General features: G+C 35.8%; 1 protein-coding gene across 1 annotated transcript in view; it reads right to left on the bottom strand.

Annotated features, from left to right (window-relative positions):
- Positions 1-17,129, bottom strand: part of LOC134718360 (ankyrin repeat domain-containing protein 2-like) — a 42,080-nt gene extending 24,951 nt beyond the window's left edge. The window contains exons 1-4 of the mRNA XM_063580856.1: positions 17,112-17,129; positions 16,425-16,514; positions 7,967-8,065; positions 5,248-5,349 (exon numbers count right to left, since the gene is read on the bottom strand). Of these exons, the coding sequence (XP_063436926.1) occupies positions 5,248-5,349; positions 7,967-8,065; positions 16,425-16,514; positions 17,112-17,129 (309 nt within the window). The remainder of the gene's footprint in view (positions 1-5,247; positions 5,350-7,966; positions 8,066-16,424; positions 16,515-17,111) is intronic.
- Between the last annotated feature and the right edge of the window lie 622 nt (positions 17,130-17,751).

Below are 17,751 nucleotides of genomic sequence, written 5' to 3'. Positions count from 1 at the left end.
GGTGATAGGTGTGTTGGTAGAGTATGATGAGATGGTAGTTGTGTCAGTAGTGTAGGATTGGTGTTAGGTGTGTTGGTGGAATATGATGAGATGGTAGTTGTGTCAGTAGTGTAGGATTGGTGTTAGGTGTGTTGGTGGAGTATGATGAGATGGTAGTTGTGTCAGTAGTGTAGGATTGGTGTAGGGTGTGTTGATAGAGTATGATGAGATGGTAGCTGTGTCAGTAATGTAGAATTGGTGTTAGGTGTGTTGGTGAAGTATGATGAGATGGTAGTTGTGCCAGTAATTTAGGATTGGTGTTAGGTGTGTTGGTGGATAATGATCAGATGGTAGTTGTGTCAGTACTGTAGGATTGGTGTTAGGTGTGTTGGTGGAGTATGATGAGATGGTTGTGTTGTCAGTAAGGTTAGATTAGTGTTAGGTGTGTTGGTGGAGTATGATGAGATGGTAGTTGTGTCAGTAATGTAGGATTAGTGTTAGGTGTGTTGGTGGAGTATGATGAGATGGTAGTTGTGTCAGTAATGTAGGATTGGTGTTAAGTGTGTTGGTAATGTATGATGAGATGGTAGTTGTGTCAGTAATGTAGGATTTGTGTAGGGTGTGTTGGTAGAGTATGATGAGATGGTAGTTGTGTCAGTAATGTAGGATTGGTGTTTGATGTGTTGGTGGAGTATGATGAGATGGTAGTTGTGTCAGTAATGAAGGATTGGTGTTAGGTGTGTTGCTAGAGTATGATGAGATGGTAGTTGTGTCAGTAATGTAGGATTGGTGTAGGGTGTGTTGGTAAAGTTTGATGAGATGGTTGTGTCAGTAGTGTAAGATTGGTGTTAGGTGTGTTGGTGGAGTATGATGAGATGGTATTTGTGTCAGTAGCGTAGGATTGGTGTGAGTTGTGTTGGCAGAGTATGATGAGTTGGTAGTTGTGTCAGTAATGTAGGATTGGTGTAGGGTGTGTTGGTGGAGTATGATGAGATGGTTGTTGTGTCAATAGTGTATAATTGGTGTTAGCTGTGTTGGTGGAGTATGATGAGATGGTAGTTGTGTCAGTAGTTTAGAATTGCTGTAGGGTGTGTTGGTAGAGTATGATGAGTTGGTTGTAGTGTCAGTAATGTAGGATTGGTGTTAAGTGTGTTGGTAATGTATGATGAGATGGTAGTTGTGTCAGTAGTGTAGGATTGGTGTTAGGTGTGTTGGTGGAGTATGATGAAATGGTAGTTGTGTCAGTAATGTAGAATTGGTGTAGGGTGTGTTGGTAGAGTATGATGAAATGGTTGTAGTGTCAGTAATGTAGGATTGGTGTTAGATGCGTTGGTGATGCATAATGAGATGGTAGTTGTGTCAGTAGTGTAGGATTGGTGTTGGGTGTGTTGGTGGAGTATGATGAGATGGTAGTTGTGTCAGTAGTGTAGGATTGGTGTTAGGTGTGTTGGTGGAGTATGATGAGATGGTTGTAGTGTCAGTAATGTAGGATTGGTGTTAAGTGTGTTGGTGATGTATGATGAGATGGTAGTTGTGTCAGTAGTGTAGGATTGTTGTTAGGTGTGTTGGTGGAGTATGATGAGATGGTAGTTGTGTCAGTAGTGTAGGATTGGTGTAGGGTGTGTTAATAGAGTATGATGAGATGGTTGTAGTGTCAGTAATGTAGGATTGGTGTTAGGTGTGTTGGTAGAGTATGATGATATGGTTGTTGTATCAGTCATGTAGGATTGGTGTAGGGTGTGTTGGTAGAGTATGATGAAATGGTTGTAGTGTCAGTAATGTAGGATTGGTGTTAGGTGCGTTGGTGATGTATGATGAGCGTTGGTGATGTATGATGAGATGGTAGTTGTGTCAGTAGTGTAGGATTGGTGTTAGGTGTGTTGGTGGAGTATGATGAGATGGTAGTTGTGTCAGTAGTGTAGGATTGGTGTTAGGTGTGTCGGTAGAGTATGATGATATGGTAGTTGTGTCAGTAATGTAGGATTGGTGATAGGTGTGTTGGTAGAGTATGATGAGATGGTAGTTGTGTCAGTAGTGTAGGATTGGTGTAGGGTGTGTTGGTAGAGTATAATGAGATGGTTGTATTGTCAGTAATGTAGGATTGGTGTAAGGTGCGTTGGTGATGTATGATGAGATGGTAGTTGTGACAGTAGTGTAAGATTGGTGTTAGGTGTGTTGGTAGAGTATGATGAGATGGTAGTTGTGTCAGTAGTGTAGGATTGGTGTTAGGTGTGTTGGTGGAATATGATGAGATGGTAGTTGTGTCAGTAATGTAGGATTGGTGTTAGGTGTGTTGGTGATGTATGATGAGATGGTAGTTGTGTCAGTAGTGTAGGAGTGGTGTTAGGTGTGTTGGTGGAATTTGATGAGATGGTAGTTGTGTCAGTAATATAGGATTGGTGTTAGGTGTGTTGGTGATGTATGATGAGATGGTAGTTGTGTCAGTAGTGTAGGATTGGTGTAGGGTGTGTTGGTGGAATATGATGAGATGGTAGTTGTGTCAGTAGCGTAAGATTGGTGTAAGGTGTGTTGGTGGAGTATGATGAGATAGTAGTTGTGTCAGTAGTGTAGGATTAGTGTAAGGTGTGTTGGTGGAGTATGATGAGATGATAGTTGTGTCAGAAGTATATGATTGATGTAGTGTGTGTTGGTAGAGTATCATGAGATGGTTGTTGTGTCAGTAGTGTAGGATTGGTGTTAGGTGTGTTGGTGGAGTATAATGAGATGGTAGTTGTGTCAGTAATGTAGGATTGGTGTTAGGTGTGTTGGCAGAGTATGCTTAGGTGGTAACTCTGTCAGTAGTGTAGGATTGGTGTAGGGTGTGTTGGTAGAGAATGATGAGATGGCTGTAGTGTCAGTAATGTAGGATTGGTGTTAAGTGTGTTGGTGATGTATGATGAGATGGTAGTTGTGTCAGTAGTGTAGGATTGGTGTAGGGTGTGTTGGTAGAGTATGATGAGATGGTAGTTGTGTCAGTAATGTAGGATTGGTGTTAGGTGTGTTGGTAGAGTATAATGAGATGTTAGTTGTGTCAGTAGTGTAGGATTGGTGTTAGGTGTGTTGGTGGAGTATGATGAGATGGTAGTTGTGTCAGTAATGTAGGATTGGTGTTAAGTGTGTTGGTGATGTATGATGAGATGGTTGTTGTGTCAGTAGTGTAGGATTGGTGTAGGGTGTGTTGGTAGAGTATAATGAGATGGTAGTTGTGTCAGTAATGTAGGATTGGTGTTAGGTGTGTTGGTAGGTTGAGGTCAAGTAAAAAATGTCTGAAGGGCATGAGGACCTTGCAGGGAACGCACATACCAAATATAGTTATACTTTTACTTATAAAAGATAATTTAACATTACAAACATTTTTTTTTTTCAAGTAGTCACTGAACCATGAAAATGAGGTCAAGGACATTGGACATGTGACTGGCGGCATCCATATACAAAGTATGAAGCATCAAGGTCTTCCTCCTTCTAAAATATAAAGCTTTTAAGAAGTGCTTGATCACTATCCCTATGCCGAGCTTTCTGAGATTAAAGTCGCAGGCTCGACAAAAAATAAACAGTTTTAAGGGGGCTAGCGGGTCTAAATAATTTTAAAAAAATGGGGTCACCGTTCATTTACGCTCACAATCTGCCTTCGAAAGAAGTATACATTTTTGTTAATGTCCTTTTTTCTGTTGACCTAATAGGGGAAATAGTTGTAATATCGAAATAAAAAAAGAACTAAATTACAGAAATCGCTTAAATTTTACAGTTATTTAGTTTATGTACAGCTTTTTCGAAAACAACAATAAAAAATATAGGTCACCAATGAGTAAATTTAAGATATTTCTATTTTAATGCCAAACAAGAGGCTGTCACAACGACAGCAAACTGGATTTATTAACATTTATTTGTGTCCTGGCAATATCACAAGAACCATTACTCCTGAACGGTAAAAGTCAAAATCGTCATTATTGAACTTGACCTATATTTTGTCATCAGTAACAACATATAAAAATTTCAAAAGCTTTGGTTGAATGGTTCATGAGAAAATGCACGGACACCACTGGAAACACCATTTTTCAATCTTTCAAGAACCATAACTCCTGAACGGTAAAAGTCAAAATCGTCATAATTAAACTTTACCTCCATTTTGTCATCAGTAACAACATATTAAAATTTGGTAAGCTTTGGAAGAACAGTTCATGCGTAAATGCACGGACATGACTGGAAACTCCATTTTTCAATCTTTCAAGAACCATAACTCCTGAACGGTAAAAGTCAAAATCGTCATTATTGAACTTGACATCCATTTTGTCATCAGTAATAACATATTAAAATTTGGGAAGCTTTGGTAGAACAGTTCATGTGTAAATGCACGGACACGACTGGAAACTCCATTTTTTAATCTTTCAAGAACCATAACTCCTGAACGGTAAAAGTCAAAATCGTCATTATTGAACTTGACATCCATTTTGTCATCAGTAATAACATATTAAAATTTGGGAAGCTTTGGTAGAACAGTTCATGCGTAAATGCACGAACAAGACTGGAAACTCCATTTTTCAATCTTTCAAGAACCATAACTCCTGAACGGTAAAAGTCAAAATCGCCATTATTGAACTTGACCTTCATTTAGTTGTCAGTAACAACATATTAAAATTTTAAAAGCTTTGGTTGAACGGTTCATGAGTTAATGCATGGACAACATTTGATTGCAGCCTGCCCACCCGACTGCCCAACCGCCCGCCCGCCGTACATCCCCAAATCAATAACCGACATTTTTGTCACAAAAATCCGGTTTAAAATGGCATTTTTGCACCAAAGGCAGATAATTTGGAGCTTTATCAATAATATCTACATTTTAAAAGTCACCTTAGGCCAACAAGAATTGATTTTTTGGAATGATTCTTGTACCATAATGATAAAGTAATAACTACTTAAGGTAATAAATGAAATTTGTAATGAAAAATTATTGTTTAATTTTTTTCTGAAAATCTTATACCCGTGAGCCTCCTTAAGAAAACTGTGTTCATTCATTAAGTATATTAATAGAAAGGTTAGTCCCTCCATGTAAACGTTAAGCACAGACTGATTTCTTCATATTTAGTTTAACCTGTTTATTATACAGGTATTTCATCATAAAGTTGTACTTTATTATATTTTATCTGCAGCTGTTTATCCTCAACTATTGTATTTGTATTTATATTGTAATTGTACTTCCTCAGTTGACTTGTATTTAGTTTTAGAGAATAAAATATCTATCTATCTAATAAGAATAAAACTGAATGTTACCTCCAATGATTTCACCCAAGGACTGCATCCTTGATCTATTAAACATTTTGTTACATCAATCCGTCCAAACTCAGCAGCAAGATGTAAAGCTGTTTCTCCATACTATAACAATATAAAAATATAAACATGTTTATGGTGTGTGATAACAAAATCATGAGAGGAGTCAAACAATTTACCAAATGTAAGAAATATAACATCGGGTAAGAAAATATCCAATTATATCAGTGTATAAACTATTAAATGGTAGATTAAGATATATAAATTCAATGCATATTTTCTAATTCAGTGAAACAAAACAGGTAAAACCAGATGCTCCGCAGGGCGTAGCTTTATACGACCGCAGAGGTTGAACCCTGAACGGTTGGGGCAAGTATGGACACAACATTCAAGCTGGATTCCGCTCTAAATTTGGATTGTGATTAAATAGTTGACACAGCATAGGTTTCTGACACAGAATGAATGTAATCAAATGAACTTAAAATTTTTTGTTTTCTCTTAGAGCAATTCACTATGCTGTTGAATATTAATCCTCTCAAAAAAATGTTTGAAGAAATTTTCTTTTTATTTATGAAATTTCAAATGAGAAAAATTGAACCCAATTTTTTAATCACATCCCCCTTTCCCTTATTCCAAAACTAATTTCAATTAAAATATTCTAATGGAGTTTGCAACAATTACTACTCATTTAAATACATCATAAAATATTTTAAAAGATGTAAAAAAACTGCTTGTTATCACTGAATGGTAAAGATTATTTAAATTTATCAGTTGGTAGTAAAAAGTGAATATATATATACATTGTATATTGTATATAACAAAGATTTAAGTTGATTCTGGACAAAGAAAGATAACTCCAATTAAAAAAAAATCTTGCAGATATTTCTTGCTTACTATACTGGACAAAGAAAGATAACTCTTAATTAAAAAAAATTTTGCTATTTCACAATATTGTGAAATTAGATATTTCTTGCCATTGCACAATACTGTGCAATTGAAAAGACTTGCTATTGCACAATACTTAATATAATAATTTTAGATCCTGATTTGGACCAACTTGAAAACTGGGCGCATAATCAAAAATCTAAGTACATGTTTAGATTCAGCATATCAAAGAGGCCCAAGAATTTAATTTTTGTTAAAATCAAACTTAGTTTAATTTTGGACCCTTTGCACTTTAATTTAGACCAATTTTAAAACTGGACCAAAAATTAAGAATCTACATACACAGTTAGATTTGGCATATCAAAGAACCCCAATTATTCAATTTTTGATGAAATCAAACAATGTTTAATTTTGGACCTCGATTTGGGCCAACTTGAAAACTGGGCCAATAATCAAAAATCTAAGTACATTTTTAGATTCGGCATATCAAAGAACCCCAATTGTTCAATTTTGATGAAATCAAACAAAGTTTAATTTTGGACCCTTTGGGCCCCTTTTTCCTTAACTGTTGGGACCAAAACTCCCAAAATCAATACCAACCTTCCTTTTATAGTCATAAACCTTGTGTTTAAATTTCATAGATTTCTATTTACTTATACTAACACTATGGTGGGAAAACCAAGAAAAATGCTTATTTGGGTCCCTTTTTGGCCCCTAATTCCTAAACTGTTGTGACCGAAACTCCCAAAATCAATACCAACCTTCCTTTTGTGGTCATAAACATTGTGTTTAAATTTCATTGATTTCTATTTACTTTAACTAAAGTTATTGTGCGAAAACCAAGAATAATGCTTATTTGGGCCCTTTTTTGGCCCCTAATTCCTAAACTGTTGAAACCAAAACTCCCAAAATCAATCCCAACCTTTCTTTTGTGGTCATAAACCTTGTGTCAAAATTTCATAGATTTCTATTAACTTAAACTAAAGTTATAGTGCGAAAACCAAGAAAATGCTTATTTGGGCCCTTTTTGGCCCCTAATTCCTAAAATGTTGGGACCAAAACTCCCAAAATCAATACCAGCCTTCCTTTTATGGTCATAAACCTTGTGTTAAAATTTCATAGATTTCTATTCACTTTTACTAAAGTTAGAGTGCGAAAACTAAAAGTATTCGGACGACGACGACGACGACGACGACGACGACGACGACGACGACGACGCCAACGTGATAGCAATATACGACGAAAATTTTTTCAAAATTTGCGGTCGTATAAAAATAATAAACTCTTAATTATATAAGTGTAACAAGTCAAATAATAGCAACCCTCACTTTATATAAGTCAAACAAGTATTTGTTGACCATTTAACATGTATGATCAACAACATGATTTTATGTTGATTCAGTAGAATGATCAAAGTTAAAAAAAAACTTTTTTTCAAGAAACATTAAAACGAGTAATATTTTCTGATTCAGTACGAAGAGACAAGAAAAATAAGACCCCACTTTATATAATTCTGTCAAGTATTTGTTATTTTTAAAAGATGTTTTACATGAGATCTGTAGAATTAATATTATCTAACTGAAGATGTTAACACAACTTGTTCTCATCAACTTCTCATTAAAATCAGATGTTAACAAAATAATTTTTCGTCAGGAAACAAAATAAAACCTTAACTATCTGATTCAGTTCTGTGTTACGAATAAAATGAGACCCCATTTTATATAATTCTAACAAATATTTGTTGTCCATTAAATCTGTCTGATTAACAACATGATTTTGTGTAGATTCTGTATAAAGTGATGTTTGGTCAGAGTAAGGTGATTATATCTATCATTACCTTGGATGTAGCGTCTAACTGACTGCCGTGAGTGACCAGGTAAGTCACCACCTCCATGTGTCCCTTCTCAGCGGCCAACATTAATGGTGTCTGTCCCCACTGTAATATCAACATATAACAGACATCAAAACTTGTGTCATAAACTGGACAATGTTGTGTAATAAATATAAACAAAATATATATCACATGAATCAGTGGTCAAAACTGAATAAAATGACCAGTCACACTTTTATTTATATTCTACATAAACAACAAATAAACAACATGTTTAATTGTGAGATGTCAGAACTTCCATCAGAACTGTCAGGTTAAAAAAAAATTTTTTTCAAGAAACATTAAAACGAGTAATATTTTCTGATTCAGTACAAAGAGACAAGAAATATAAGACCCCACTTTATATAATTCTGTCAAGTATTTGTTATTTTTAAAAGACGTTTTACATTAGATCTGTAGAATTAACATTATCTACATTAGATCTGTAGAATTAACATTATCTGACTAAAGATGTTAACACAACTTGTTCTCATCAACTTCTCATTAAAATCAGATGTTTACAAAATAATTTTTCATCAGGAAACAAAATAAAACCTTAACTATCTGATTCAGTTCTGTGTTACGAATAAAATGAGACCCCACTTTATATAATTCTAACAAATATTTGTTGTCCATTAACCCTGTCTGTTTAACAGTATTTTGTGTCTTTTCAAAATAATGATCAAAGCTTAGAAAATATTTAGTGGTATTTCCGTGTAAAATGTTGGGTGTCTACCAGCTGCTTCATATCATATGAGTTGTTGTGTATAAGGGTAATATAGCAATGGTGTATGTTTGTGGTGAGTATAAGGGTAATATAGCAATGGTGTATGTTTGTGGTGATGTCATTGTTATGTCACATGTTGGTGTTGAGTATAAGAGTGTCATTGTTATGTCACATGTTGGTGTTGAGTATAAGAGTGTCATTGCTATGTCACATGTTGGTGTTGAGTATAAGAATGTCATTGTTATGTCACATGTTGGTGTTGAGTATAAGAGTGTTATTGCTATGTCACATGTTGGTGTTGAGTATAAGAGTGTTACTGCTATGTCACATGTTGGTGTTGAGTATAACAATGTCATTGCTATGTCACATGTTGGTGTTGAGCATATGAGTGTCATTGCTATGTCACATGTTGGTGTTGAGTATAAGAATGTCATTGCTATGTCACATGCTGGTGTTGACTATAAGAGTGTCATTGATATGTCACATGTTGGTGTTGAGTATAAGAGTGTCATTGCTATGTCACATGCTGGTGTTGACTATAAGAGTGTCATTGATATGTCACATGTTGGTGTTGAGTATAACAATGTTATTGCTATGTCACATGTTGGTGTTGAGCTTATGAGTGTCATTGCTATGTCACATGTTGGTGTTGAGTATAAGAATGTCATTGCTATGTCACATGCTGGTGTTGACTATAAGCGTGTCATTGATATGTCACATGTTGGTGTTGAGTATAAGAATGTCATTGCTATGTCACATGTTGGTGTTGACTATAAGAGTGTCATTGCAATGTCACATGTTGGTGTTGAGTATAAGAGTGTCATTGCTACGTCACATGCTGGTGTTGACTATAAGAGTGTCATTGCTATGTCACATGTTGGTGTTGAGTATAAGAGTGTCATTGTTATGTCACATGTTGGTGTTGAGTATAAGAGTGTCATTGCTATGTCACATGTTGGTGTTGAGTATAAGAGTGTCATTGTTATGTCACATGTTGGTGTTGAGTATAAGAGTGTCATTGCTATGTCACATGTTGGTGTTGAGTATAAGAATGTCATTGTTATGTCACATGTTGGTGTTGACAATAAGAATGTCATTGTTATGTCACATGTTGGTGTTGAGTATAAGAGTGTCATTGTTATGTCACATGTTGGTGTTGAGTATAAGAGTGTCATTGCTATGTCACATGTTGGTGTTGAGTATAAGAATGTCATTGTTATGTCACATGTTGGTGTTGAGTATAAGAGTGTTATTGCTATGTCACATGTTGGTGTTGAGTATAAGAGTGTTACTGCTATGTCACATGTTGGTGTTGAGTATAACAATGTCATTGCTATGTCACATGTTGGTGTTGAGCATATGAGTGTCATTGCTATGTCACATGTTGGTGTTGAGTATAATAATGTCATTGCTATGTCACATGCTGGTGTTGACTATAATAATGTCATTGCTATGTCACATGCTGGTGTTGACTATAAGAGTGTCATTGATATGTCACATGTTGGTGTTGAGTATAAGAGTGTCATTGCTATGTCACATGTTGGTGTTGAGTATAAGAGTGTCATTGTTATGTCACATGTTGGTGTTGAGTATAAGACTGTCATTGTTATGTCACATGTTGGTGTTGAGTATAAGAATGTCATTGCTATGTCACATGCTGGTGTTGACTATAAGAGTGTCATTGCTATGTCACATGTTGGTGTTGAGGTAAAGAGTGTCATTGCTGTCACATGTTGGTGTTGAGTATAAGAGTGTCATTGCTATGTCACATGTTGGTGTTGAGTATAAGAATGTCATTGTTATGTCACATGTTGGTGTTGACAATAAGAATGTCATTGTTATGTCACATGTTGGTGTTGAGTATAAGAGTGTCATTGCTATGTCACATGCTGGTGTTGAGCATAAGAGTGTCATTGCTATGTCACATATTGGTGTTGAGTATAAGAATGTCATTGTTATGTCACATGTTGGTGTTGACAATAAGAATGTCATTGTTATGTCACATGTTGGTGTTGAGTATAAGAGTGTCATTGCTATGTCACATGCTGGTGTTGAGCATAAGAGTGTCATTGCTATGTCACATGTTGGTGTTGACTATAAGAGTGTCATTGCTATGCCACATGCTGGTGTTGAGTATAAGAATGTCATTGCTATGTCACATAATGGTGTTGAGTATAAGAGTGTCATTGCTATGTCACATGTTGGTGTTGAGTATAAGAGTGTCATTGCTATGTCACATGTTGGTGTTGAGTATAAGAGTGTCATTGCTATGTCACATGTTGGTGTTGAGTATAAGAGTGTCATTGCTATGTCACATGCTGGTGTTGACTATAAGAGTGTCATTGCTATGTCACATGTTGGTGTTGAGGTAAAGAGTGTCATTGCTGTCACATGTTGGTGTTGAGTATAAGAATGTCATTGCTATGTCACATGTTGGTGTTGAGTATAAGAATGTCATTGCTATGTCACATGCTGGTGTTGACTATAAGAGTGTCATTGCTATGTCACATGTTGGTGTTGAGGTAAAGAGTGTCATTGCTGTCACATGTTGGTGTTGAGTATAAGAATGTCATTGTTATGTCACATGTTGGTGTTGAGTATAAGAGTGTCATTGTTATGTCACATGTTGGTGTTGAGTATAAGAGTGTCATTGTTATGTCACATGTTGGTGTTGAGTATAAGAGTGTCATTGCTATGTCACATGTTGGTGTTGAGTATAAGAATGTCATTGTTATGTCACATGTTGGTGTTGACAATAAGAATGTCATTGTTATGTCACATGTTGGTGTTGAGTATAAGAGTGTCATTGCTATGTCACATGCTGGTGTTGAGCATAAGAGTGTCATTGCTATGTCACATGTTGGTGTTGACTATAAGAGTGTCATTGCTATGCCACATGCTGGTGTTGAGTATAAGAATGTCATTGCTATGTCACATAATGGTGTTGAGTATAAGAGTGTCATTGCTATGTCACATGTTGGTGTTGAGTATAAGAGTGTCATTGTTATGTCACATGTTGGTGTTGAGTATAAGAGTGTCATTGCTATGTCACATGTTGGTGTTGAGTATAAGAATGTCATTGTTATGTCACATGTTGGTGTTGAGTATAAGAGTGTTATTGCTATGTCACATGTTGGTGTTGAGTATAAGAGTGTTACTGCTATGTCACATGTTGGTGTTGAGTATAACAATGTCATTGCTATGTCACATGTTGGTGTTGAGCATATGAGTGTCATTGCTATGTCACATGTTGGTGTTGAGTATAAGAATGTCATTGCTATGTCACATGCTGGTGTTGACTATAAGAGTGTCATTGATATGTCACATGTTGGTGTTGAGTATAAGAGTGTCATTGCTATGTCACATGTTGGTGTTGAGTATAAGAATGTCATTGCTATGCCATATGCTGGTGTTGACTATAAGAGTGTCATTGATATGTCACATGTTGATGTTGAGTATAAGAATGTCATTGCTATGTCACATGTTGGTGTTGAGGTAAAGAGTGTCATTGCTATGCCATATGTTGGTTTTGAGTATAAGAATGTCATTGATATGCCACATGCTGGTGTTGACTATAAGAGTGTCATTGCTATGCCACATGCTGGTGTTGAGTATAAGAATGTCATCATGGTCATTGCTATGTCACATGTTGGTGTTGAGTATAAGAGTGTCATTGCTATGTCACATGTTGGTGTTGAGTATAAGAATGTCATAGCTATGCCACATGCTGGTGTTGACTATAAGAGTGTCATTGCTATGTCACATGTTGGTGTTGAGTATAAGAATGTCATAGCTATGCCACATGCTGGTGTTGACTATAAGAGTGTCATTGCTATGTCATATGTTGGGGTGACTATAAGAATGTCATTGCTATGTCACATGTTGGTGTTGAGTATAAGAGTGTCATTGCTATGTCACATGTTGGTGTTGAGTATAAGAATGTCATAGCTATGCCACATGCTGGTGTTGACTATAAGAGTGTCATTGCTATGTCACATGTTGGTGTTGAGTATAAGAATGTCATAGCTATGCCACATGCTGGTGTTGACTATAAGAGTGTCATTGCTATGTCACAAGTTGGTGTTGAGGTAAATAGTGTCATTGCTATGTCACATGTTGGTGTTGAGGGATATAGTATCATTGCTATGTCACATGTTTGTGTTGAGGGAAATAGTGTCATTGCTATGTCACATGTTAGTGTTGAGTATAATAGTGTTGCTGCTATGTCAAATGTTGGTGTTGAGTATAAGAGTGTCATTGCTATGTCACATGTTGGTCTTGACTATAAAAGTGTCATTGCTACGTCACATGTTGTTGTTGACTATAAGAGTGTCATTGCTGTCACATGTTGGTGTTGACTATAAGAGTGTCATTGCTAAGTGACATGTTGGTGTTGAGGGAAAGAGTGTCATTGCTATGTCATATGTTGGGGTGACTATAAGAATGTCATTGCTATGTCACATGTTAGTGTTGACTATAAGAGTGTCATTGCTAAGTAACATGTTGGTGTTGACTATAAGAGTGTTATTGCTATGTCACACGTTGGTGTTGAGGTTTAAGAGTGTCATTGCTATGTCAAATGTTGGTGTTGAGGTAGAGTGTCATTGCTATGTCACATGTTGGTGTTGAGTATAAGAGTGTCATTGCTATGTCACATGTTGGTGTTGAGTATAAGAGTGTCATTGCTATGTCACATGTGGGTGTTGACTATAAGAGTGTCATTGATATGTCACATGTTAGTGTTGACTATAAGAGTGTCATTGCTAAGTAACATGTTGGTGTTGACTATAAGAGTGTCATTGCTATGTCACATGTTGGTGTTTAACATATAGGTGTCATTGCTATGTCAAATGTTAGTTTTGACTATGAGAGTGTCATTGCTGTCACATGTTGGTGTTGACTATAAGAGTGCCATTGCTATGTCACATGTTGGTGTTAACTATAAGAGTGCCATTGCTATGTCACATGTTGGTGTTGACTATAAGAGTGTCATTGATATGTCACATGTTAGTGTTGACTATAAGAGTGTCATTGTTAAGTGACATGTTGGTGTTGACTATAAGGGTGGCATTGATATGTCACAAGAGTGTCATTGATATGTCACATGTTTATGTTGAGGTAAAGAGTGTCATCTGGTCATAGCTATGTCAAATGTTGGTGTTGACTATCAGAGTGTCATTGATATGTCACATGTTGGTGTTGAGGTAAAGAGTGTCATTGTTATGTCACATGTTGGTGTTGACTATAAGAGTGTCACATGTTGTATGATCAGGTGTCACATGTCATGTTCAGTACAGTAGTAAATGCATGTTGTATGATCAGGTGTCACATGTCATGTTCAGTACAGGAGTGGTAAATGAATGTTGTATGATGTGGTGTTACATGTCATGTTCAGTACAGGAGTGGTAAATGCAGGTTTTATGATCAGGTGTCACGTCATGTTTATTACAAGAGTGGTAAATGAATGTTGTATAATCAGGTGTTGAGCAGATGAGTGTCATTGCTATGTCACATGTTGGTGTTGACTATAAGAGTGTCATTGCTATGTCACATGTTGGTGTTGAGGTAAAGAGTGTCATTGCTATGTCACATGTTGGTTTTGAGGTAAAGAGTGTCATTGCTGTCACATGTTGGTGTTGAGCATATGAGTGTCATTGCTATTTCACATGTTGGTGTTGACTATAAGAGTGTCATTGTTATGTCACATGTTAGTGTTGAGTATAAGAGTGTCATTGCTAAGTGACATGTTGGTGTTGACTATAAGAGTGTCATTGCTATGTCACATGTTGATGTTGAGTATAAGAGTGTCATCTGGTCATTGCTATGTCAAATGTTGGTGTTGACTATCAGATTGTCATTGCTATGTCACATGTTGGTTTTGAGGTAAAGAGTGTCATTGCTATGTCACATGTTGGTGTTGACTATAAGAGTGTCATTGGTATGTCACATGTTGTATGATCAGGTGTCACATGTCATGTTCAGTACAGTAGTAAATGCATGTTGTATGATCAGGTGTCACATGTCATGTTCAGTACAGGAGTGGTAAATGAATGTTGTATGATGTGGTGTTACATGTCATGTTCAGTACAGGAGTGGTAAATGCAGGTTTTATGATCAGGTGTCACATGTCATGTTTAGTACAAGAGTGGTAAATGAATGTTGTATAATCAGGTGTTACATGTCATGTTCAGTACTGGAGTGGTAAATGTATGTTGTATGATCATGTGTCACATGTCATGTTTAGTACTGTCCAGAGTGGTATATGAATGTTGTATAATCAGGTATTACATGTCATGTTCAGTACAAGAGTGGTAAATGAAAGTTGTATAATCAGGTGTTACATGTCATGTTTAGTACTGGAGTGGTAAATGAAAGTTGTATAATCAGGTGTTACATGTAATGTTCAGTACAAGAGGGGTAAATGAATGTTGTATGATAAGGTGTCACATGTCATGTTTAGTACAGGAGTGGTAAATGAATGTTGTATAATCAGGTGTTACATATCATGTTCAGTACAGGAGTTGTTAATGAATGTTGTATGATCAGGTGTCACATGTCATGTTTAGTACTGTAGTGGTAAATGAATGATGTATTATCAGGTGTCACATGTCATGTTTAGTACAGGAGTGGTAAATGAATGTTGTATAATCAGGTGTTACATGTCATGTTTAGTACTGTAGTGGTAAATGAATGATGTATTATCAGGTGTCACATATCATGTTCAGTACAGGAGTTGTTAATGAATGTTGTATGATAAGGTGTCACATGTCTTGTTCAGTACAAGATTGGTAAATGAATGTTGTATAATCAGGTGTTACATATCATGTTCAGAACAGGAGTGGTTAATGAATGTTGTATGATAAGGTGTCACATGTCTTGTTCAGTACAAGATTGGTAAATGAATGTTGTATAATCAGGTGTTACATATCATGTTCAGAACAGGAGTGGTTAATGAATGTTGTATGATCAGGTGTCACATGTCATGTTCAGTACAAGAGTGGTAAATGAATGTTGTATGATCAGGTGTCACATGTCATGTTCAGTACAGGAGTGGTAATGAATGTTGTATAATCATGTGTTACATGTCATGTTCAGTATAGGAGTGGTAAATGAATGTTGTATAATCAGTGTCACATGTCATGTTTAGTACAAGAGTGGTAAATGCAGGTTGTATGATCAGGTGTCACATGTCATGTTCAGTACAGGAGTGGTAAATGAATGTTGTATAATCATGTGTCACATGTCACGTTTAGTACAGGAGTGGTCAATGAATGTTGTATGATCAGGTGTCACATGTCATATTCACTACAGGAGTGGTTAATGAATGTTGTATGATCAGGTGTCATGTCTCAAGTCATGGTCATGCAATATTTTTTTGGGACCAAAGTAATGTTTTTTGTGTAGAATACTATGTTACGTGTAATAAAGTAAATCAATATTTCAATTGTATACAGTTACGAAGTATCAGACAGCAACTCTTTGACATACAAACTGGAGTGGTATTCATCAGTGTAATAAAGTTAATCACAATATATCATAATACTATGTTTCTTAATATTTTGAAGACAAGAGTATTTGCAATAACTAGAATGTACACTGAATCATAGAACACTAACAAGGGCAGTGTTTAACTGATCCACATTATGTGTACTATATAATAAATATCTGTTAATGTGTTAAACAGTTTACTTCACTTACATCACCATCTCTACATTCCAAGTTAGCTCTGTTCTTTACACATAATTCTACCTCTTCTATATTCCCAACCTTTGCAGCTGTAATAAGTTTCTGTAAGCAAAACAAAGCTTTTACATTTTTCTCTATAACATATTTTTTTTTTAGAAAAGTCTGTAGACAATTGTATTATGCATCAGTTTTGAGATCAGCCTAAGTTTTTGTTGAGGTTTGTATTGCTCGGTCTTTAGTTTTCTATGTAATGTTTTGAATATTAAAAGAAGATGTGGTATGATTGCCAATGAGACAATTCTACAAAATAGACCAAATGACACAGAAATTAACAACTCTATGTCACTGTACAGCCTTCAACAATGATCAAAGCCCATATGGCATAGTCAGCTATAAAAGGCCCTGAAATGACTAATGTAGACTGTTGAATTTTGATTGTTTTTAATTTTTTTCCATGGCGTTGTCAGATTCTCTTTGACCTAAAGAGTTGTGAATGTCCTTCAATATCTTACGTTTCTTTTTTTTTTTTTTTTGTCTCCTGGAATTTTGTATTGAAATTTTGTTCACTGTAGTCATTTTGATTTCTCCTGTTCTCCCCCTGAGAATACTGCACGCCTGTATCTTTATGTACAGTTTATAGACAACATAGGTCACATGACATGGGTCACATGACACTGACTTTTAAGAAGAAAAACTTACCCCATCCCAACTTGCCATTATATCCTGTAAAAGAAAATGAAGTCATTGTATATTTATAAAAATAAGGAGATATGATTACCAATGAGACAACTATCCACTTAAGTTCAAATGAAGTGGATGTAAGCAATTATAAGAACAAGAGGCTGTCAAGTGACAGCTAACTGGATTTTCCTGCATAGGTCGAACCCTGAACAGTTGAACAAGTATGAACACAACATTTAAGCTTTGAATTTGGATTCTGATTGAATATTTATAATAGATTATTTTCTAATTAAGAGGGAATGCCACGAACTATCAAGCTTCCTCCCTAAAATTTATTGAAAGTACATTTTTAATCAATAATGAAAATGATATTCGCAAATCTGAAACACAAACAGGATCATGTAAAAAAATAAACATTAACACACACAGCTAAAATGAACAAGTGAAACTGCGAGCTACTGCTCACTGATGATACCCCAGCCGCAAGGGGATAATATAAATAAGGAGTGATGTCCCTTTATTGCTAAGGCTTAGTGAGATACCGCTCCAGAAAAAAATATAATTTTTGTAAGGTTAAACTTTATGATGGAACCTGAAATTGAAGCAATATGTAAACAAATGTCAAAAGATCGTTTTAAACGTCTTCTAGAAGATATGC

Source organism: Mytilus trossulus, chromosome 5, assembly GCF_036588685.1.
Source record: "Mytilus trossulus isolate FHL-02 chromosome 5, PNRI_Mtr1.1.1.hap1, whole genome shotgun sequence".
NCBI classification, from domain to species: domain Eukaryota; kingdom Metazoa; phylum Mollusca; class Bivalvia; order Mytilida; family Mytilidae; genus Mytilus; species Mytilus trossulus.
This window is presented reverse-complemented; position numbering and strand designations above follow the sequence as displayed.